The 23019-nt window shown below is 42.0% G+C and overlaps 1 protein-coding gene across 1 annotated transcript in view; it reads right to left on the reverse strand.

Moving 5' to 3' along the window:
• Positions 1-10995, reverse strand: part of Gucy2f (guanylate cyclase 2F, retinal) — a 79158-nt gene extending 68163 nt beyond the window's left edge. The window contains exons 1-2 of the mRNA XM_050123995.1: positions 10266-10995; positions 406-707 (exon numbers count right to left, since the gene is read on the reverse strand). Of these exons, the coding sequence (XP_049979952.1) occupies positions 406-707; positions 10266-10995 (1032 nt within the window). The remainder of the gene's footprint in view (positions 1-405; positions 708-10265) is intronic.
• Between the last annotated feature and the right edge of the window lie 12024 nt (positions 10996-23019).

Here is a 23019-nt window from a genome sequence, read left to right on the forward strand (position 1 = left end):
TACATGCATATATATATATATATATATATATATATTATAGTGTTCCTTATATGTATGTTCTCCGTGGGGAAGACAACCTGTCTTGCTCCCAAGCTTTCCTCGGTGCTTATAGTTAATGCCCACTGTCTTGTCTTCCTGGTGAATAGGTTCCAAACTTGGGTCACACAAAAAAGACTTCTATTTTATTAGCTCCCCTTGAACAACCTCAGCATATGTAAAAATATGTTTCTGTTTCCTCATTTCTAGTTACCAGAGAGAAGAGAAAGCTGGCAGAATTGGAGAAAATGTGACAGCTATTCATCTGACATGGACTTCTCAGAATACATGCAAGGGGGGTGGGGGAAGCCATCCTTTTCCCCACATTTTATGTTCTCAGCCTGAGACAACTTGTGAGTCTGCACTTACTTGGTGTGAATCCAGCTTCTTTGGAATTTCTCCCCTGGTCGCTGCTTCTGTATAAGCATCATAGAAGGTTTTTCCATGGGACTCAACTGTAACAGTCAACACAGCATCATAGGCTTCCCGGAGCTTTTGATTGTTCCTCAGGACCTGGTAGGGGGTGTGCTTGTAAGGTAAACTGTAGAGCAGCGCATCATAGGGGACAAATACGTAAGTGCCATCCGTCATTTGCAGATCATGAGCCGATTCCAGAAAGTGTGTCTGAGTCTCTCCCCCAATCAAGGCGGAATGCATGCACATGATGATTACTGAAACCAGGGGGAAAGAAGTTATGGTAGCAAAACATAGAGGTCAAAACCAAATAAAGGAAATACATAAATGGGTTCTAACCAATCATTTAGAAATGATTTCTTTCCTATGCCCACCGGGTAAACAAGATCCTGAGGTCCTAAGTTAAGGCTGAGTTATGAATGGGAACTCTAAGCTGTGTATAGAGGCAAAAAGGACATTTCTACAGGCTGCAGAGCCTAATCCTAGATTAGAACAGTAGCTTAAGTTGGGGGACAGAAAACTAAGAGGCCCTGAAGTTGAAAGGTCTATTGAGTTTATATCCTGATAGCACTAGGTTTTAGCTGTGTACTTCTGGGTAAATGACTTATCCTCACCGTGCCTTCAAAAGTCAATATTTCATGAAGAGGGAGTGATAATTTAAGGAGGAAACCCATAAGATGGGTCTAGTATCTACTCTCGAATCTAAGAAGGGTAGATTGGGAGAGAGGCCCATAGCAACCATTGCTTATTGCTCATTACAAAAATGCAACCCAGCGTATTTTGACTAATGTCCCCTGCTCTTACCAAAAGCCATTATAAACAATGACTAGCACTAATACACACTCATCGATAAATGCTACCAATATTATGGATGATATGTTCAATTTTTTTTTCAATCTAAATTCCCTATAATTGGAATTACTTTGCACTCAATTTAATTCTTCCTAGACTTATGAAGCTATGTTGTTTGGCAAGGCTATGCTAGAATAGACTGGATTAGAGGGGGCCACGGTTGAAGAATGGCGGCTCGATCATGAGACTGAAAGTCTTATATCCAATTTTGTCCTTGGCATGCTAAATGAGCTCAGTTTAAGCCCACTTGTGCTTCAGTGGCCACATCTTTAAAATGCAGATGCCAATGCATTTCACAGGTACATTGAGTAGTTTAATTAGATAATGCCTGGCAAGTATTCTGAGCTCTTTGAAAAACAGCAAAAGTCCTATCACCACTGGTAAATATTAATTATACATGCTTCTGTGGAACCTTTAATCTCAGGAACTAAGTGTGCTTAACTACATTCAATGAGTGGTCTCTGGCATGACCGTATTGCTTCATGTGTTTTCCAAAGCTTTCTTTTACACTCTCTAAATACTCCTGGAAAGTTTGGCTTTGTAACTAGAGCTGCCATCCCTCAATTATAAGCCACTCAGGAACTTTTAAGGTGGATTTATTTGTTTTTTGAGACAGGGTTTCTCTGTGAAGCTCTGATTATCCTGGAACTCTCTCTCTCTGTAGACCAGGCTGGCCTCAGACTCAGAACTCTGCCTGCCTCTGCCTCCTGAGTGCTGTGTGTAAAGGCGTGCGCCACCACTGCTGGCTTAAGATGGATATTAAAGACACACACACACAAAACCCACATACAACTCGGCCAAACTTCAGTTTTTAAATGACAATTAGATCCTGGAAAATAAATACTGCATGTATTCTAATGCTCAATGCTCAGACCATCCTTTGAGTGCCCCAAGGCGGTCTTTGGAGCAATTTCATGAGCCACACAAAGAATTCAGTTTCAGTTGTTGATAATATCATACTGTGGAATGGGACAATGCGGTACCAGAGAGGTTTGACAAGGCTAGAGTTGGGCTTAGGAAGAGAGATTAAAACTGGCATCACCCTCTCTGTTTGATTACAGCGTCACACATGAATTCATTTGATCCAATCACTCAAGTTGAAGGTCTGTTGCGGGGGCGGGGCGGGGGGGGGAACAGGGTGAGTTAAACTATGGGCTTCAGTTAGTGGCTAGTTCATCGGTATTTGTGGCAAGTTAAGCCAGTGTTGGCATTTCTCCTGCAAAGGCAGTGATAAACTGACTTGATCAAGGTTACCAAACACAGTTACATTTAACTCCCTGAAGGGATATTGAAATTACTGCATGGCAAACATTAAATAGAATGAAGTACTTTGTGTTTGTTAAGATTCAAATATCTCAGTGCCTGCAGTGGGAGCCATTACGATGTGCCACTCAGACACACACTTCAGAACCGACACACTCACTCCTCTAGCTGCTGGGAATGTTAACGTGGAATAGCTAATGCTTCACCAGCAATTAACCGCAGCAGAAGAGAGCCACCTCTCACAAGGTCAGATGCCTTTAGCCGTGAACTGGAGCTTGCGGGGGGGGGGGGGGGGGGGTTGACTCACACTGAGCCTATGGTTACATTTTCCCGGCCACGGTAAGCCAGTAAACTACATGTTATTAGCTTGAAATTGGCCATACTGAAGGCGATTTACTCTACAGAAATCAGCAAACTACAAATCAGGGCTCTCTCATTTCTGGGACGATGCTTGCTAAAACAATTATTAGCACATTGTAACCTTTCTTTGAGTCAGCCTACACCTTAATGAACAATCTGCACAGATGTGCAAAGCCCCAGACTCTTTATCTCAATTCTAGTTGTCCCAGCTCAGAGTACCCCTCGGGGACTGGATGAGGCCTTTGTTGTTAATTCTTTCCACCTAATTCTCTAGCTTTCTCTTTCTCATGGGTGGGATACTTGAAAACAATAACCAATAAACTTCATGCACTGAGTCACAGCTAACGCCAACTTCAAGCCACCGCTATACCCTAAACTGGCTTCTATCATGCCACCCATGGTATTTATTGCCTTAATTTGTACATGACAGCTTCTATGAAACTGGGGTCTTCTTAGGGTCAGAGACCATGTCCTAGTATCATTGCACCTGGATACACACATACATGCATGCATGCACGCACTTGTACTCACGTACACACACACAGTCAGTCAGACAGACAGACACACAATTGTTTAGATGGATGTTTCCATGCTAGCAAATTACTGGGCATAAAAAGTCTGCATTCAGCCGGGCGATGGTGGCGCACGCCTTTAATCCCAGCACTCGGGAGGCAGAGGCGGGTGGATCTCTGTGAGTTCAAGACCAGCCTGGTCTACAGAGCTAGTGCCAGCATAGGCTCCAAAGCCACAGAGAAACCCTGTCTCGAAAAACCAAAAAAAAAAAAAAAAGTCTGCATTCATGGGGGTTTTTTTAAGGTTTTCATGTGGTGTGTGAGACATGGAGAGATTTGCATTAATAAGAATGCAGAACAATTGGCAGTTACACTCTTGGGTAAGTAGACACTAGCAGGCTTATATATAATGCCAAGTGCCAGTATCTTTTTTTAATTTATTTATTTCTTTATTAATTAATTAAAGATTTCTGTCTCTTCCCCACCGCCGCCTCCCCTTTCCCTCCCCCTCCCCCATCAAGTCCCCCTCCCTCGTCAGCCCAAAGAGCAATCAGGGTTCCCTGTCCTGTGGGAAGTCCAAGGACCACCCACCTCCATCCAGGTCTAGTAAGGTGAGCATCCAAACTGCCTAGGCTCCCACAAAACCAATAGGCAAGTGCCAGTATCTTGCCCCTCAATCTGAACCTCTATTTTATTTTTTCTCATTGCCACATATAAATGACATTTTTTAAAGGATCCAAATTTCCAAAACTAGAAAGACCATTTAAGAGTATCTAGCCCCATCTTTCTCGCTCATTTTGAGATGAAAAAATGAAAACTCTGAGAGGGAATGATCTCAGGCCTCTATTTGTACAGGGCAAGAACTTGCCATTAAGCACATTCAAGTGGAAAGCATAAACACTGAATTCAAACAGCAGCATCTTAATTTAATAGGTTGAGTGCTTTATGCACAAGGCTTTAATGGATGCATCTGTTCTATGAGATGGTTTTCACTAAATAGCTTTTATTATCTCAAAATTACATTCATTAAAATGGGATTTGACCTCTAAGTTGTTGTCGGGAAAGGATTAGTATACAGAAAACTGAAATCCTGGGCAAGGTTTAGGTCAACAGGTGGTCACCAAGTAATATTAATTTGTAAGTTTCCATCTTGATTGTGGACAGGCAAGCCCTTTTATAGACAAAACAAGAACCAGAAAACACCCCCCCCCACACACACACACACAAGAGATCATATCTTAGAAGAATGATATGGGCTCTTTCTCTGGTATCTGGGTACTCCACTTGAGCTGCCTAGCAACCATGTCTTCAGACTGTGGCTCTCTCACCTTCGGTGTTTGTAGAAAAGAATGCCATGAAAGCCTAGAGAAAGCTGGTCCCTGGGTTCCTCAACCCTTCTTTCTCTTCCTATATGGAAAGTCTCTACCCACTACTTTCTTAAGAGAGATAATCTTCAAAGGGCAAAACTTGCAGACACTGTTCTGCATGCCTATGATCCCCAGAACCAGGAAGACGTGGGCAGGATGATTTTGATGAAGTGTTAAAATGCATGGCCAGCCTAGACTATAATGAGTTCAAGGTTAGCCTAAGATACACCAGAAGGTCTTGTCTTAATAATAATAATAATAATAATAATAATAATAATCCAGCAGATCTCTATCTCTCACAGATACACTGACTACAGAATCCTCTGTGGAGAAAACTGGAGTCTGGTTTCACATCTTAGGAAATGGGAATGCTTCCAAAAACTAGTGCTAAAGAAGCTTCTGGGGCCATGATCATGTTTGTGAATGCTCAACTAACAGAAACCAACAGTCTACCCTTCACCTGCATTTTAGATGTTTGTGTGCCCTTTTCTTCCCCTGGCATTCCTTTTAGTCTATTTCAGTTGAATGATTTGCTAATAATATTGAAGGCAGGGCAGACCAAAGGAGGACAGACACATAAAAGACATTGACATTGTGGGGGAAGGTCTAGATGTTAAGAGGCTGGAGAGACATCTTAATGGCTGAAAGCACTGACAGCTCTTCCAAAGGATGCAGGTTCAATTCCCAGCACCCACATGGTGGCTTACAACCATCCATAACTCCTGTTCCTGAGGATCGGATACCATCTGCTGGCTTCTACAGGCACCAGGCATGTACATTGTGTACAGTCAGACATGCAGACAAAGCACCCAGACACATAAAATAAGTTTAGAGGTTTCCTCTAGTGCTGGGTCTTCAATGCTGCCAGTGGATCTTCTCACCATTTATATTCATGTACACTTACATTTATCTATAGGAAATTGTATACCAAAAAATCCTAACAGGACTAACAGCATTTACCACAGTACTGTCAATATCACTGCTATTAGTGTTGGAAACAAGGCTTACCCCTGACACACCTGGGGGCATGTAAAATCATTCATCAGCGGGTCTTAGAGTCAAGTCAATAACAGGAAAGGAAGAGTTGAATCATACATGATCCAGAGAGCACAGACTCTCCAGTGCTTGTGTTTTAGGAGCATATCTCAAGCAGAGAGGAAGCAGTAAAGCCTTTTCATAGATCAGTTATCAAGGTATAGTCCGTGAGTCAGCAAGGTGAGCATCACTTGCGAACTTATTAGAAATGCATATTCTGGGTCACACCCCAGCTTTTCTGAATCAGAAACTTCAAAGAAGGAATTTAGCAAAGTGTTTTTAGAAGCTCTTCGGGAAATTCTGCTGCTCACTTGGATTTGAGAGGCACTACGTCAGATAAACCTGAAGACATATATCTCAGCTCTTTCATTCACCAGGCAAGTGTTTAACCTTGCTGCCTCAGAGGTCTTACCCATAAAAATGGAAAATAGTGATGAGTCTTATTTTATAGGGACATTGAAAGAATTGAATGAGACAGTCCATGTAAAGTCCTTTCAAAATGCCTAGGATATAATAAATTCTCAATAAATATTAGGAATTATCAGCTATTCTTTTATGTGCAAGGATATAATCGATGGAAAGCTGGTCAGACCCTGGCTATAAAAATAGAAGAAACCGTATCTAATTTGAGAGAACAAGAGAAGACTATTTGGGCTGCCACAATAAAGCAATTCTAATTTGGAAAGATTTGAAGGAAACCCCAAATGGTGGACAAGCAGGTAAACTCAAATGGAAAGGATTTCAAACTAAGAAGACAGGAGGGGTTGAAACGGTCATTTGAAAAGTCCTCTGAGGAGCTAGAGGTAAGGTCTCCTGCTGGCCTTTGTAGGAATGAGAAAAGGAACCCCTTTTGGGTGGATACAATCCCTCAGGTGCTTTGCATGGCCACTGAATGCTCTCCTTTGTGTCAAGGGACAAAAACTTCCAGCAGGGCTCATGGTTGGAGGAGCAGACAGTGGATGGAATTTGGACCCCCATATCCACTCTGCTAGGTTCCCAGGCATAGGGCTAAACCTACATAATCCCACACATTATTCCTGATGGCAAATCGAGGTCTTTGTCTTTGATTAATACCTCCACTTGACTTTGTTAGAAATAAAGATAACTGGCAAGCATTTCAAGATTGAAAGGAAAATGAGTTGATAACCTTGAAAAGGCTGAATCCCCCTACTCTGAGGTTTTATTGCGCCTATCAGTTGGTGTTCACAATGCCTACACCTATCTACTTGCTCTGGTGAGCCTTGTAAACTTTGAAGAAGAAAAAAAATAAAACCTAACTCCTGGAAAATAGTGACAAATGAGATAGTCAATGTGTCCATACCTTGGAAACTGCAGAGCCCTGCTTACGTGTAAAGTAGAATGACAGGTTTCTTTTGTTGTCTCTGTGACCAAACATCTAATAAAGCCTCTGTTGTTTCCCTTTCCAAAAGTCTGGAGCTATATTATTGTTGCTTTACTGTTTAATTGACCATTGCCTTTGTACTGTGTAAACATGATTCAGACTCGTTTCTGAGAAAGATACTTCCTCTTAACACCAATGAAGCACCAGTAATATGACCTAATTGGAAACACTAATTTATAAGGAACAGAAGTGGCACATGGACCAGAGTCTGCTCTTCTCTTCCCTCCATTCCTATGACCACCATTAGTCCCACCACCCCACTTTTACTGTCACACAGGAGTGTCGTGACTGTTACTATGAATCAACCTTCCAACTCTGACCAGATCTGGTCAAAAGAAGAGGTCCCTTCCCACTGCATTCTGCATTACAAAGGGTTCTTCTATGAAAAACTAAGTACTATTGAGTCACTTTAGGATCCTGTGGAGAACTTCCATCTTGGGTTACAATGTTTCACAACCTAACCAGACCTATTTTCGTTAACACTCACTCCTCTTCTGAACTACTGCCATACCTCGCCTACTGGCTGGCACAGACTAAAATCCCAATACTTAATTGCACCAGTTGTGGGAACTACATACTCCTTTGCTCATTCTACACAGAGATACGTGTAATCAAACCTGGTCTACAGCCCAATGTATAACTCAGTTTCTGTGACTCAGGTGAGTGAGGTCCTGGGACACCTCATCTGAGTTTGCTTATATTTGTCAGAAACACAAAAAAATAATCCTGGAGCATAGAGATTTACCGCCTCTTCTATCTGCTACTGCTATCCTTGTTACATAGCAGCTTTCATTGCTCCTTAAACAGTCTCTGTTTGGATTCCCCTCATTCTCAAAATTTCTATCCCTTTAGTGGGCTGATTCACGTAGTCATCAAACAGATAGATGTTGGACCAAACAAAGATCAAGGCAAAGAAGACTGGTCAATGCAAATGAGGAACATTTATTTGTATTCTAATTAACTTAAAAGCAGTGACTCTGAACTCCTGTTGAGCCAAAAAAAGAAGTACCTGGGAAACTATTTAAAGGACCTTTGCTAGGGGCCCACCACAGGCCAATTCAATCCAAGACTCTGAACATAGCTTCAGTCATTTTGAAAAGATGCCCAAGTAATACTAGTGGTCAGCTAATGCAAGAACCCTTGAAAAGAAAAAAAGATTGGCTTCCAATGGCAGGACAGTACAAAGCATGTTTACTACCTCAAAAATTGGTGGTGGTGAACATTCAATACTAATTCCTCTCAGCCTGATGACAAAAAAGCCCAGGGGTCTAGATTTATTTAATATTTCATGATCAGAATCAAAATATCAGTATAGTATTTAGAGTGAGTAGAATATGACATATTCAGGGAATATAAACTCATAAGAGACATAGGGCTTCATGAAGTTCTGCAACATATAATGTTTCGACACTATATATGTTGTTTTATTTCTAGTATGGCTACTCTCTGGGAATGATATTCTATCTTTAAAAATATGTTTGTGCTCAGCAAGTATTACATTCTTTTATGAAGCAATCAGAGCCATGTTGATTGCCTACTGATGTGGGAGCCTATGGTAGGGAAGAACAGAACTAGGCAGAGAAAGCTAGGTTGTATGCTGGGAGAAAGAAGAGCAGAGTCAGAGAGATGCCAGGAAGCTGCCACCAGAGACATACGCTGGGAACTTTACCTGGTAAGTCACAGCCACGTGGCAATATACAGATTAATCGAAATGGGTTAAATTAATATGAGTTAGCCAATAAGAAGCTAGACCTAATGAGCCAAGCAGAAATTTAATTAATACAGTTTCTGTGTGATTATCTTGGGTCTAAGCTAGGCTGGTGGCAGGAAACCAACAAGCGACCTTTCTCCAACAGCCTATCCCTGAAGATTTTTATAGACTGGAGCTTACAGACCCCAGGAATAAATACTGTAGATCCTGGGACTAAAACCTCAGGCCTTCTTCCAGCAATGATCATAATTAAGGCCCAATAGTTGAGACACTTGAATTTTAAACCGGATTCTGGTTCAAAGCCAGGCCTAAAACAGACTATTCTCTAGCAAGTCCATTGTTATGTTAAGAAAAGGAATGGGGTCAGCACTAACTCTAGAAGCAATGAGTTAAGAAGTGGTTTTTGAGCTCCAGGTCCTGAAGTGATGAAGTGGCCACAGTTTGACAATAAGCGCTGTTCCCATATATCACTGCCACTTCCAGAGTAAAGAAGAGATTTATTTTTAAAAACCAAATAAAGAGGATAGAAAAGAAAATGTCAAAACGAAGGGTCAAAAACGTAAGAAAAAAAAAAAACAAAGATCTGATTCTAGAGAACAAGGAGTGTTCCCTCCCCAGATCAACTCAAATCCTGGGGTGTCATTGCAGCTTGGGTGAGTCAAATCCTCTGTTACACATTTTGCCCCTTTCCTCGGCAAGAATCCTCTCTGAGCACAGAGCTTCCCTTGCAATGAGAGCCATATTAACAGAAAGCATGCTGTTCCATGTTTCCTTCATCACCTAAGTGCCTTCCATCGCAACGAGCTGCATGCTGCAGGGAGAAGAAGGCCACTTTAGGAGGAAGGGGAGAGATGGACTTTAGCACTCGAGAGAAGATGGGTTCTGAGTGAGATGTGATAACGCAGGGACCGGGCAGCTATGAAGAAACGACTCGGACAAGGGGCCAAAAAAAAAAAAAAAAAAAAAAAAAAGACAGACATTTTAAAAATGAAATCTTAAGAGCACATTGCCGTGGTTAGTCTGAAACTGTTATGGTTCTCAGGACAATTTGTCTGGCTACCGTACTCTTGATGTCTTTCTTCTACACCAGGGGCAGAGCTCAGGTGCTGGTACACAAGAGCGTTAAAATCCCTAGAAAGTACGATTGACTCCACTGAAGCCACATTCTTGGGGTCTGAGTATCCATGAAAGATGGCATGCACATAAAGAACTAGGGAGCAATGTGCCAACCTAGGGTATGAAGGCAGAAAAACCTTTTAGAGACCGTCATGCTTAAACCACATTTAAACCCCGGGCGGGGTGCAAGCACTCACTGCGAATTCTGTCTGCCTGGCGAATCTGCCGCAGAGCTTTCTGAACGCTTTGGCTATCTTGTCCTGTGCTCAGGATGACTCCTACAGGTAGACCGTGGCTCTGAAGAGCACTTGAGACTCGACTGGCTGTGTGCACCCAAATTTCTTCATCTGAGGAAACGACCCCAGCGTGAGCCCACTGGAAATACTTCATGACAGTTACAAGCACCCGGATCGGAGAAGGGAGTGTCCGAGAGAAGGTCGGGTAGCTCTGTTTGTTATCTAATTCATGATTCACACAAGCCCAAGAGAAAATGCCTTTGTCCCAGCTGTTTCCCAGGAGTGAGGCTGCTTCACAGTAGCCAGGGTTGGCAGGGCCAACAAATCCTGAGGCCATCTGCTGGTGGGAAATGAAACTGGAGAGGGCGTTGGAAGTCCTGCAGTCTTCATTAAGAATCACGTATTCGAAGGAGTAACTCCTGTCAAATTCCACATCCCGGCTGATTCGTTCGATTGCTAAACCAGCAGCAACCTCCGGCAGGGCCTTTGAGAAGAATGGATCACACGTCCAGGGCCCTATGACCCCTATCTTGTAGGGGAATGCTCGCGTCCACCGCAGGAGAGTCACTAGGGCCAGGAGGCACACATATTGCCGGAACTTGGAGGATGTAAGGCCATGGTGTCCTGACAGTCTACTGGAAATGGCAAACCAGGGCAGAAGGCGAGAAAAAGGCCAGGGTCCGAAGAACATAGCCTTACTGCCTTTCAGCAAGCTAACGATGAGATACTGGAGGGTTACTCTGCCCTCTGGAGATGGACAGTGGTGTTTCCGAGTGCCTGTCAACCAGAGTAAAAGTTTTGTTACATGAGTCTGAAGCCTCTGGGGGAAATCACTTATGAAACAATGAAGTCTCCCAAGAGTCCAACCTCTTTTGATGAACTCTACCTTCAAGAAGCAATTGAAGTGTTCCCCCACTTCATGCTACCTTAGTTAACCCTCCCAGGTTGAGTTCAGTGCGCTCATATCCATAACTGTGAGAGAAGGGATTCCTTTCGCCCAAAGCTCCCTATGTTTCTGGCTGTGATACACATACAGGACTGACTGATGCCTCTGTGCTTACAGAATGTCAGAGGGAATAAGCAGTGACAAGGGCAGCTGTGTGGAAAAGAGATCCCATTGGACTAGGAGTTCCTGAAGCCAAGTTCCCAGCAAAGAAAATCAGATGAATGTGTGCAAACTGGATAAAGAACGCTGAAGTTGGCCCAAGACCGTGAATGTCTTCAATAGACAGAATTCATTGCTCACTACTATAATCACAGCATTTCAAAGATTCAGACTGCAGAGAGCTCAGCCCAGCATCCGGCGTACAGACTCGCCTGTACGAAGGGAAATTTAATATATATATATGGAAACATGAATTGATCAAGAGAGATGATACTGAGGGAAACCATTAATAAATACTTGCTTGAATAAAATGTGGCTTGGCTCTCCTCGGGGCTGATAATCAGCACAGCTGTGCACTGATCAGGCCATGCTATTACTGTTTTATTAACTGTAATCATTTTGCCTATGGTAGCCCTGTTGGATGTGATCCTGGCTCCAAGCCCTAATTTTGTGAGAAAGCCTAATTGGGGCACACCTGGTAGATTTTAAAGACCCATCAAACTACTGTGACTAATATTCACACACCAGAGCAAGCTGTTTAAATGACAGTGGGGGGGGGGCAACATGGGAAAGGAAGCAGTTCTAAAAGTAACGTGCCAAACACTGAGGGGTACGAGGGTCAGAAAGAGAAGCTCCCAACTGCTTTAAGGGTGCTTCTGGAATGGCCACATGCCTGAAGATCTCACGTCCATTACAAGACTTTGAAAGACAATATAGTCTTATTTCTCTTCCATAAAAACCCACACCCGGTCTGCATGCTGTTGTGGAAGCATGAGGGTCGGACACAACTTAAAGTAGAAAGCGTAGGTACAAGCTGAGATCTAGTAAACAGCCACACGCTTCTTCTCCCACCTCCATCCCATTCCAGGTTTTTCCATTGTGTGTGAGGGGTCCCTGTTTCGAGTACATTTTGCGATGAAGATATTGAATTATACAACTCTTAGCTCGCCGGGTCTCACCCTTTCGACCACCAGGGGTGGACAATAACAGCAATCCATGTGATGGACCTACCAGCAATTAGGTGAAGAAGCTGCCATCATTCATAGGTGGCTTGTGCATTACAAAATTTAGGATGAAAATCATCCCCAATGTGATAGTGCTGCGGTAGGACATTTAAGAGGTGAGTACGCCTTTAAGAGAGATGGGCTGGCTTTGGGGGAACTTGATGTTTACACAGGGATGAATGAGCTCTTGGGAGGATGAGTGTGTTCTTATAGAGTGAGTACCTGGTGTTTCATGCCACGTGATCTCTTATATGTGTTCCTGCCATTCTATGTCACCTGAAATGTTACAGTATGGATGCAGCTGCCAGATCTTGAGTTTCCTATTTTCCAAGCGGTGAACTTAACAAACATCTTTCTTTTAAAAAGTACTAAGCCTCAGATATGTTGTCATAGCAACGCAAAATGGACTATGGAAGACAAACAATTGGTTCTTCTAACGCAAATACACCAGTCTTATGAGTTCTTTTCCATAACCTGTACATTTAAATTAGAAATCAGCACCCAGAATAATAAAGGCTAAAATGTACTGCGTTCTTAGTATGTGAAAAGCAGTAGGTTATACCCCTTGCATATATTATCTTATTTTAATAACAACTTAATTTAAAGAATTCATTATACCTCTTAGAAGTACCTGCTGTCACAATTAATTATAGATGAGGAAGGAATGCAGAGAAAGAACAACTCGCCTGGGGGTGCACCACGGTAGACTGAGGATTTACACCCCAGTTGATTAAACACTGTGATAGAAGGCTTATACATATCCCCTAATCTATGAAATAATTGAGATCACCTCATTATACCTTCTATTCTACGCAAATTGAATTTTATTGGCTCATTTGTGGTTTAAGACCTCCTTAGTCCTCCCCTCTCCATGAAAGAATAAATTAGACAAAGAGGTAGAGAAACAAAGCAAATTGGAAGGAACAATGAAAGATTCGCTATCTAAATAGAAGGAACCTGCAGTTTGTGTTTAATCCTAGCTCTGCCATAACCTGACTTGAAGCACACTGTTGCAAAAGTGGAAATGGGGGTCACTTGTTAAGCTGCACTATATCCCAAGCCTACACTGGTGTTCAGGAATGGAAGTCTTAGAAGCATATCCCCTCGTGCTCAATTTCTTCATCTGGAAAGTGGAGAAATATAATCTGTAGTCTTTTGAAGAGAGCTGGTCAATAAGTTACAATGCTAAACACACAACTGTCTTTCCATAACACGGCTTCTGCCCTGCTGCTCGCAAAGTGCTGCTGGCAATCAGAAGGCCAGGTCTCTGGGGCCAGCTCTACTAGTGACTCAACATGCAACGGGCAACAAATTCCTCCCTTCTTTGCCCTAACCTGGACTTTGAGCTCTTCAATTATCTTTCTTCTCTGGCATACAGTGATCCTGGCTTCCATGTTTCTTCCAGAAAGTTATTCCAAACCACTCCACTGTTAAAATTTCTTGCTAGACCACCTTTAAAAGGCTTCTTCCTCAGTTTTATCCCCAACTCTTTTCCACTGAATTCCATCGGACAGATCCAGGGTTTTTTGTTTCTTTGTTTTGCTTGGGTTTTTTGTTTGTTTGGTTGCCTGGTTGGTTTTTCGAGACAGGGTTTCTCTGTAGCTTTGGAGCCTGTCCTGGAACTAGCTCTTGTAGACCAGGCTGGCCTCAAACTCACAAAGATCCTCCTGCCTCTGCCTCCCGAGTGCTGGGATTAAAGGCATGCGCCACCACTGTCCCGCTCAGATCCAGTTTCTTAATTTCGATTTAGAGTCCTTGATCAAGGACCTCCCATGTGAAGCCTACTCTCTCCTTCAGTGTGAGTTAAACTCTGCTGACAGCCTGGATTCTTAAAGCCACCACTCACCATTATTACTCCTAAACACACATTTAGAACCTAAGCACTTTGCGCTGTGCCTGAGTCATAGTAAATGCTCACTAAATATTTGTTGAGCAATTAGTGAAGAGAAAAAAAAACATCTGTAATGAGACATTTTCACATCGAAAAGGCCCTACTTTAGACCTGAGCAGTATCCACTTTTGAAAACGATCCACAAAGTGAAATTTGCAGCCCCAATTTTTTTCTCAGTTCTTGCTGGCCTCTCCATTAATAGAGAGCTCAAGAACTCCATAGAAACCTCTCTTCAAATCATCTGCGTGGATATGTGAAGAATGAGGACATTTGATGCCTTCTCCCACTCCGCTCAAGTGAACAGTGCTGGAAATAAATAGCGGTACAGGCATGTTTGTGCCCAAATAGTCAAATTTGCAGTACTTTCATGCCTCAAGTGCAGGGAGGTGAAGAGCACCCACGCTTTGAAGAGGAAAATTAGGGCTTGCAACTCAAAGCCACCAGCTATCCTTTCTAGTGTAAGCCTGGCGTTCTAATGGGATAATCCAGGCCACTCTTCCCAACCTGACCCATCTCAAGTTCTAAAACATTTGCATTTCTGGAAGCATTTTCAAAGTTTATATGCACTTATAACATAGGCTCTTCCTCTAGCCATGGGTCAGAAAATGTCCCTTGCCTATCCTTCCCAGTTACTGCCGCTCTTTTCCTTCATTAACTACAGAGTGAAGGCCCCACCAAGCTGAAGATCTACCCTCTCACTCTTTCTGGCACGTACGTCATGCATTAAGCGCTACTAACTCTGCTAGGTCTCCCTGGAGAACCACAATTGCCTATGTTGCTATTCTATTTCATCTTGATTCCACAGCTCAAGACTTTACAGGAGAAAAACCTAATCTTAAAAAAATGAATAGAGGAGTTAAAGGAGGGATGGAAAGGGGAAAGTGGAGATAAGAAGGGGGAGGAAGAAGAAAGTAAAGAAGGAGGAAGTAAGGAAAGAGGAAGTAAGGAAGGACACCTTCACCTGTTGGTTTTGATTTAAAGACAAATTATAACACACTCTTGTGTAAAAGGCCTCTGTCTGCGCGAAGGTCCCCTAGGGTTAATGGGAAGCATAGACATAAATAAAATGAAATCTGAAGTTATGAAATTTTGGAACTAAAACACTACCAACCCCACAGTTCCAGGGTTGTTGCCTAGGTAACTCCTTGGTAACTCAGGTGTGAAGATCTGCATGGGGGTCAAGCTTCCTCAGACTATGCTTAGCACGTAGGAATGCACCATTTCCTCTCAGATTGCCTTCCCAATCTGCTGAACATACACAAGGAGAGAGTGTGACAGATAGAGCTGAGGGAAATGGCTCCTCATCCCAGCTTGTCACGCTGGGGACTTCTCCGGATGATTGATCTTCGCAGTTATAGCCTGAATCAAGTTAACAGCTTGGCTAAGACAACATCAGGAAGAAATAAAAAAGAGTCATGAGAGAAAGTAAATAAAAGCTTGGAGAAGAGTTTTTAAATCCACATCCTGATTTAAAAGCGTCTTCAAGTCTCTCTCTCTCTCTCTCTCTCTCTCTCTCTCTCTCTCTCTCTTATCCTCTCATCCTCTCCCTCCCTTTCTTTCCTTTCCTTCTTTTATACCATGTATCACAGTAAAAGTAACATACCTCCTATAGTGTCTGAGCTCGTACGTGGGCTGTTTTTCTTCTCCCATCACAATCTCTCCTATAAGCAAGAGTTATCAACTACTTACCATGTAATTCACCACTCAAATAGCTTCAGTGGACGACCTGTGCATGCAGATCTCAGGCACAGCTACTCCAAAGCATCCATTTCTGCACATCTTTCAGGCTGTCATAATCCTGCTAAGGACTCCAGTCTGTTGACATCTTCCATTGAAAGAGTAAATGATTATGAGGCATAGTAAACCTTCGGGAACCCACTTCAGCATCCCCACACCAAGATCCGGATTAGGATTTAGAGTGACACTTCTAATCCTTTAAATTGATCCCACCTGTAAGAGCTGACCTAAATGCATTGACCCAGAGATTAACAATTAGAACCCTCTAGATGGGTGCATCCTCCACAGGCTACTGCCTTCAACCTTTCCAGCCAGACTCACATAGCCTTGGATGTGGCCTGTGTGTTTCTCCTTTCTCTCCTTTTATCTAATAACTACAAAGCTCCCTTTTCTCCAGGACTGCTACTTCTAAATGCCAGAACATTCATGAGCTGTTCTGGTCCCAGATATGAATGATAATGCAGGCTGGCTCCCTGAAAACTACAAAGTAGATGAAATTTCTCTCCCTCATGTATCTCCCTTATGGGCTCGCACTTTCTTTTCTTCCGAAAGGGGGTTTCGAACTTCCCTGCACTCCAGTCTTTCTACTTCCCTGAGAGTTCAGATCTGTGCTTTTCCCATCATCCTTCCCTCTGGGTACCTGCTCACCAGGGCGCTACTCTGGAATCCAGAGTTTAAAAGTTGAGATATTAATGAATAAAATTACTTCTATTAAGTAACAGTTACTACATGACAGCCATTTTTATAATAGCTTAATTCTGGCATAATTCACCTGTCATATTTACTCTCATAAAATGTATGATTTAGAGTATTTTGGTATACTCACAAAATTGTTCAATTATTACTAGCCTCCCTTCCCAGAATAATTTTCATTTTCCCCACGAGCAAATTCTATCCCTTGTTAAAAATAACTCTCGATTCCCCATTGCTGCTATGCCTAGGTAGCCACTGGTCTGCTTTTGTTTTCTGTAGCCTGCCTTTCCTGGACACATATAACTAGAATCATGCAGTATGTGGCCTTTAGTATCTACTGTGTTTCCCTTACCATTATATTTCCAAGATTCATTCTTGTCCCATCATTCCTGAATACTTTATTCCTTTTTATTTATGTAAAAGGATTCTCTGGGCACTTGTGTGCATATATGCATGTGTGTGTGTATGTGCGTGCGCGCGCATGCACGCACAAAGAAAAGAAGATCAGTGTCATCCTCAATCACTATCCACTTTTTTTTTTTGATATGGCGTTTCTCACTGAACCAGAATCTGGCTAGAGTGGTATCTTGTGAGCCTTGGGGACCCTCTTGTCTCTGCCTCCCAACTGCTGAAATTACAGGAGCATGCCACTGTGCTCAGTCTTTTTATGTGTATTCTGGAAGATAAACTCAGGTATCCATGACTGAAAGTAAGCATTTCACAAACTGAGTCATCTCTGCAACTGCAATTGGACATAAAATGTTTAGAAGGGCCAGGAGGTAGTAGTGCACACCTTCAGTCCCAGCACTCGGGAGGCAGGCTCAGGTGACTCTCTAAAGTGAGGCAGCCTGGTCTACCGAGCAAGTTCCAGGACAGCCACAGCTACATAGAGAAACCCCATCTTGAAAAACAACAACAAAAACCATTAAGTGGACATATTTTTCTTTTCTCTTGGGTACGTACATAGAGAAGTCCTGGCACATGTATCCCACACACCCTCGTGAAGTGCCTGCAGAGGGAGCCCATTCTTTCCTTCCCTCTTTACGTAAATTCGGGGAATTGAACTTGAGCCTCTAAGATTGTAAGTTCATTTACATACTGAACCATCTAGCTGGACCCCTGACTTCCTTTATAATTACAGTTACAAAGAACAGAGAACTGTCTCTTCATATTTAATAATATTTTTATACTAAACACTACAGAAGACTTCAAAGACAACTATCTTGGAAAGTGGCCAAGGCCTCATGTGACATTAGGTACCAATCCTCATATTCCTTCCATGACTGAGATATAGGCTAGAGCATGGTATAACATAAAGGCCTGCTTGTTGGGGTTTATGTCCTGCCCAGTTCCCACAGCTGGTAAGCCCCCAAAGAAAATCACACAGAGAGTCTATGTTATAAACTGATTGGCCCATTAGCTCAGGCTTCATATTAGCTCTTATAACATATATTAACCCATTATCCTTATCTATGTTAGCCACATGGCTCAGTACCTTTTTCAGCGGGGTAGGTCATATCCTGCTGCTTCCCTGGTCTGGGCAGGACTGGGGAGAGAGCTTCCTTCTTTCCAGAATTCTCCTGTTCTCATTGCCCCGCCTCTACTTTCTGTCTGTCCTACCTATACTTCCTGCCTGGCTACTGACCAATTAGCATTTATTTAAAATGTAATTGACAGAATACAGAATTGTCCAACATCAGCATGGGCTATAAAAACAGATCAACAATAATCAGTCCCTAGTTCATCACCCAGAATGAGGCTTTGGACAAGTTCTTTCTTCAAGTCTGGAAATCTTATGTGAACCCAGGGAACCTATTGGGGGAAAAATAAGTTTAAAGACAGAGGAAAGCTACTAGACAAGATGTCAGACAAATTGCCACACCCCTCCTCTTTTCAATGAGGCCTCATACTGGCAACTTTCAAGCCTTAAAAAAAAAGTTTCCTGGGGGCTGGAGAGATGGCTCAGTGGTTAAGAGCACTGGCTGCTCTTTCAGAGGTCCTGAGTTCAATTCCCAGCAACCACATGGTGGCTCACAACCATCTGTAATAAGATCTGGTGCCCTCTTCTGTACTGAAGGATACATGCAGGAAGAACCCTGTATACATAAGAAATAAAAATCTTTTTAAAACACTTTTTCCATGCCCTGATGCCACTGAGATGTCTTTCTTGAAATATTTTTGAGCAATATTTGCTATCTTTCTGTGTCTGAGTATTTCATCTCCATGTATGTCTGTGCGCCACGTGCATGCAGTGCCTGCCGATGGAGTCCAGAAAGGGGCATCAGATTCCCCGAGGCCAGAGTAACAGATGATTGTTAGCTGCCATGTGGGTGCTGTGAATTGAACCTGGGTCCTCTGGAGGAGCAGCCAGTGCTCCTAACTGCTGAGCCCCATCACTGAAATTTCTTTAGTCCACTCAGTAGTAATCGCAAAGGTCTCTCTCCATTTGTCATGCTTATCATGCCCACCGAGGAGGCATCCCCAGGATGTATCTTTTAAAAGGACAGCCTGGGGTCAGGAGCAATATCATAATAACCAATTACTGTGCACGTCCTCACACATGGCACTAAAAATGGATTATTTATTTTTCATAACAACCCCAAGACACAGAGACAATTCCGAACTTCACTTTACATGCGGAGAAACCGACTGACTAAGCCCATATAGGTTATGTGGACACACAGTTAGTGAATGATGGGGTCGTGACTGTAATTCAGGGAGTGTGGGTTAAGAGCCTGGCACTTAATAATTTTGCTATATTGCTTCAGATTGCACAGAAACAATAGGAAGGTGATTTTATACATATATATTTCTGTGCATATATATATATATATATTTATCTATGACATTACAAATGGGCTTGGTTTTCTGCAGTTTTAACTGAACAGGCGGAATTTTGCTTCAGCTGTCATAGTCGGTCCAGAAAAGAAAGCCCGCATAAAGGTCAGCACTGCCCTCTGGTGGTCAGTTTCGAAACTGAAATTAAAACTAAAGCGGTAATGACAGCACATAGCCACAGGATGTCACTATATCATCATATAAAATCCCTCTAACTTGAATTTTTAATATTAATATAAGGGTGTACATGCTGGTTGTGAAAACATTTTGTGCTGCAAAACAGTACAAAGTCATTAAAGTATTTTGTTTACATTGAATATAGTATATTGTGAATTTGTTTTTTTGAGACAAGGTCTCACTCTACAATGCAGACTGGCCTACACTTGCGGCAATCTTTCTGCCTCTGCCTCACAAGTGCTTTGAATAGAGGTGTCAGCCCCCACACCGAATTTACATTTTATTTTATTCTACGAGACAAAGGCTCATGTAGCTGTGGCTGGCCAGGAATTAACTATGTAGACCAGGCTGGCCTTGAACTCACAGACCCACTTAATTCTACTTCCCAGTTGCTGGGATTAAAGGCATGTGCCATTACACCCAGTGCAGTTATTTTCTAAATATGACATTACAACATACATGTTCTCATTAAAATCACAGGCTACGGAGTTAAACTGGACCTACCTGCGATCATAGGCTCCACCTTTCCTAACTTTCACTTCTGGAGGCCATGCCCCATAGCTTTTCTCACATACATTGATATGAAATGTTACATGTATATTTGAAGAAGAATTTAGAGGCTGGCAGAGGTGGCTCAGCTGTTAAAGAGCACTGGCAGAGGGCTAGGGTTCAGGTCCCAGCATCTACATAGTGGCTCATAATGTCTATAACTCCAGTTCTGGGGATTCCAGCATCTTCTTCTGTCCTCCTCACAAAGCAAGCATGGATGTGGTGCAGGCATCCATGCAGACTAATACTCATGTGCATAAGCTAAAGATAAATCTTTTATTTAAAAAAAGAAGAATTTGAAGAGTTTAAAGTTTTGACTTTAAAATTTATTGCTTGTCGTTATTTTGGTGAAATTTCTGTGGTTGTTCTTTGACACAGATTCTCATATATAGCCCAGATTGGCCTCAACTTGCTATGTAACTAACTAGAAAACTGAATACGTTTTTATTTTATTTTAAAATTTGTGTGTGCATGTGTATATGCATATATGTTTGTGTTTGTGTATGTGTGTGTGCATGTGCAAACATGCTAGAACATGCTAGTTCAGGTCAGAGAACAACCTGAGAGTCAGTTCTCTGCTTACACTATGTGAGACTTAGCTACCAAACTCAAGTTATGAACCTTTAGGCCAAATGCCTTTACCCACTGAACCATCTCATTGGCCATGACACTGAATTTGTGATCCTCTTACCTCTGCCTCCCAAATATTGGGAGTATATTTATACTTCTTAGTAGAAATAGTATATATTCATTCATTCTTATAAACATACCATTCAACTAGCCATTTTGACAAACTACTTAATTTTTCTGAATTTAAAGTGTAAGCATTGGTAAAAATCAATGCATTGTATGTTTTGACATTTACTTAACATTTATTGACTTGGATTTCAGAGTTATCTTGATGTGTTGAGCCAGTTAATTCCAACAACTTTAGTCAAGTTTCAAAGTCCTTTGCAGAATCTTGAGAATGTCACAGGTCTGAGGCATTGTGCCTATAATGGTTGAAAATGAAAACTTCTGGTTAATAATATTTTCATGTCACTTATGTGTTATTTTTACAGCTGCAGAATATTTATATCTATTCCAAAGTGGGCCCATCAATATTCTGTCACTATAGATTTAGGTTGTTTCCAGTTCTCCCATTATAAATGATGCTACAATGTGAAATCTTTAAATAGAAACCTATTTACAATATATTAGATGATTACTTTAGGATAGATTCTCAGACATGAAATTTATCACGTCAGTGTATATGAACATCGGTTACAGTTCATAGCATATGTGGTGCAATTATTTTCCAAAATATTACGAACAACTTGTGCTCTTATCAATAGCAAATAAAAGTTCCCATCCTATTGTTTCTCAGTAGATTTGTGGACCCTCCAAAATGGCATTTTGTTTTAGTATGTATTTCTATAATATGCGATTTAATTAAACAATCTGTGGGCAAACCATTTTGTAAGCCAAATCCTTATAGTGCTTGATGAATTACCTTTTTCTGCATCTAAGGTTCAGGAATAGGCAGAGAATGCTCCAAATTAGCATTTTCCTCACTTATGCAAAACTACAGAGTGAGGGGCCTGTGAGATGGCTCAGTAGGCAACGGTATTTGCTGCTAAGATTGAGGACCTGGGTTCAATTCCTGGAACCCACAGAGTGAGAGAGTTGACTCCCATAGGTTGTCCTCTGACCTGTTTGTGGTGACACACATATGGCCACACACATGCATGAGTGCATGGACACACACACACATATGCATGTGCACACATGCACAAAGTAAATAAAAATGTAGCTAAAAAATAAAGCAAAAGGAAAGAACTGTGTACTATCTAATACTATAAAAAGCCTTACAATCCGATAATAAAATGGATTGGTTCTGCTTCCTCTCCAAGTCAGAACATTATGCAGTTAGGATTATTCATATAGAACAGATGTCATCAAATAAATACACTTGCGTAATGTTTGGTAGTTGAAAGCAGTCTGACAAAGTAGAAAGATTGTGTGTGTTTGTGTGTGTGTGTGTGTGTGTGTGTGTGTGTGTGGTTTTTATGTAGTGTTCACTGTCCACCTTACTGAGTACAGAGAGTAGTTGCGGTTTTGTACACAGAGGAGTTATTAAAGGTAGCTTCCTGACCTCATTTCTAATCAGTGGGTCTCAGATGGGGCTGTTTTTACAATGGGCTGCATAAATGAGATAAATATAAAAGAATATTCTCAGAAATGCCATACCAAACAAGGGTCTCGCTTGTAGGTCACTAAATATTGTTGCTGAGAACTACTAGCCCAGTCCAAAGAAACATCAGCCTGCCTGCCTGCCTGCCTGCCTGCCTGCCTGCCTGCCTGCCTGCTCAGATTCCCCTCTCAAGATCTCAGGACACTAGAGTCAAGACACACGAAGTCAGTTCCCAGAAGGAAGGGGAGCTGTAGATGGAGGCTGTTTGGTTTTTGGCTGCCCAGACCCAAAATAATCATATAGAAACTATATTAATTAAAATGTTGTTTGGCCTATTAGCTTAGGCTTTCTGTTAACTAACTTTTACATCTTAAATTAACACATTTTTATTAATTTGTGTATCACCATGTGACTATGGCCTACAGGTAAGGTTTTGTCCAGTATCTTTCTCCTTCAGTGGCTACATGGAGCTTATAAGACAAGCCCAAATTTAAGCATGTTAGTTTTTTTCTACGGTAGTTTTTAGCCTGTTGTCCAGACACATGCTA

This window comes from Alexandromys fortis, unplaced genomic scaffold, assembly GCF_014885135.2.
Source record: "Alexandromys fortis isolate MF-2015 unplaced genomic scaffold, M_Fortis_MF-2015_v1.1 scaffold_195, whole genome shotgun sequence".
NCBI lineage: Eukaryota > Metazoa > Chordata > Mammalia > Rodentia > Cricetidae > Alexandromys > Alexandromys fortis.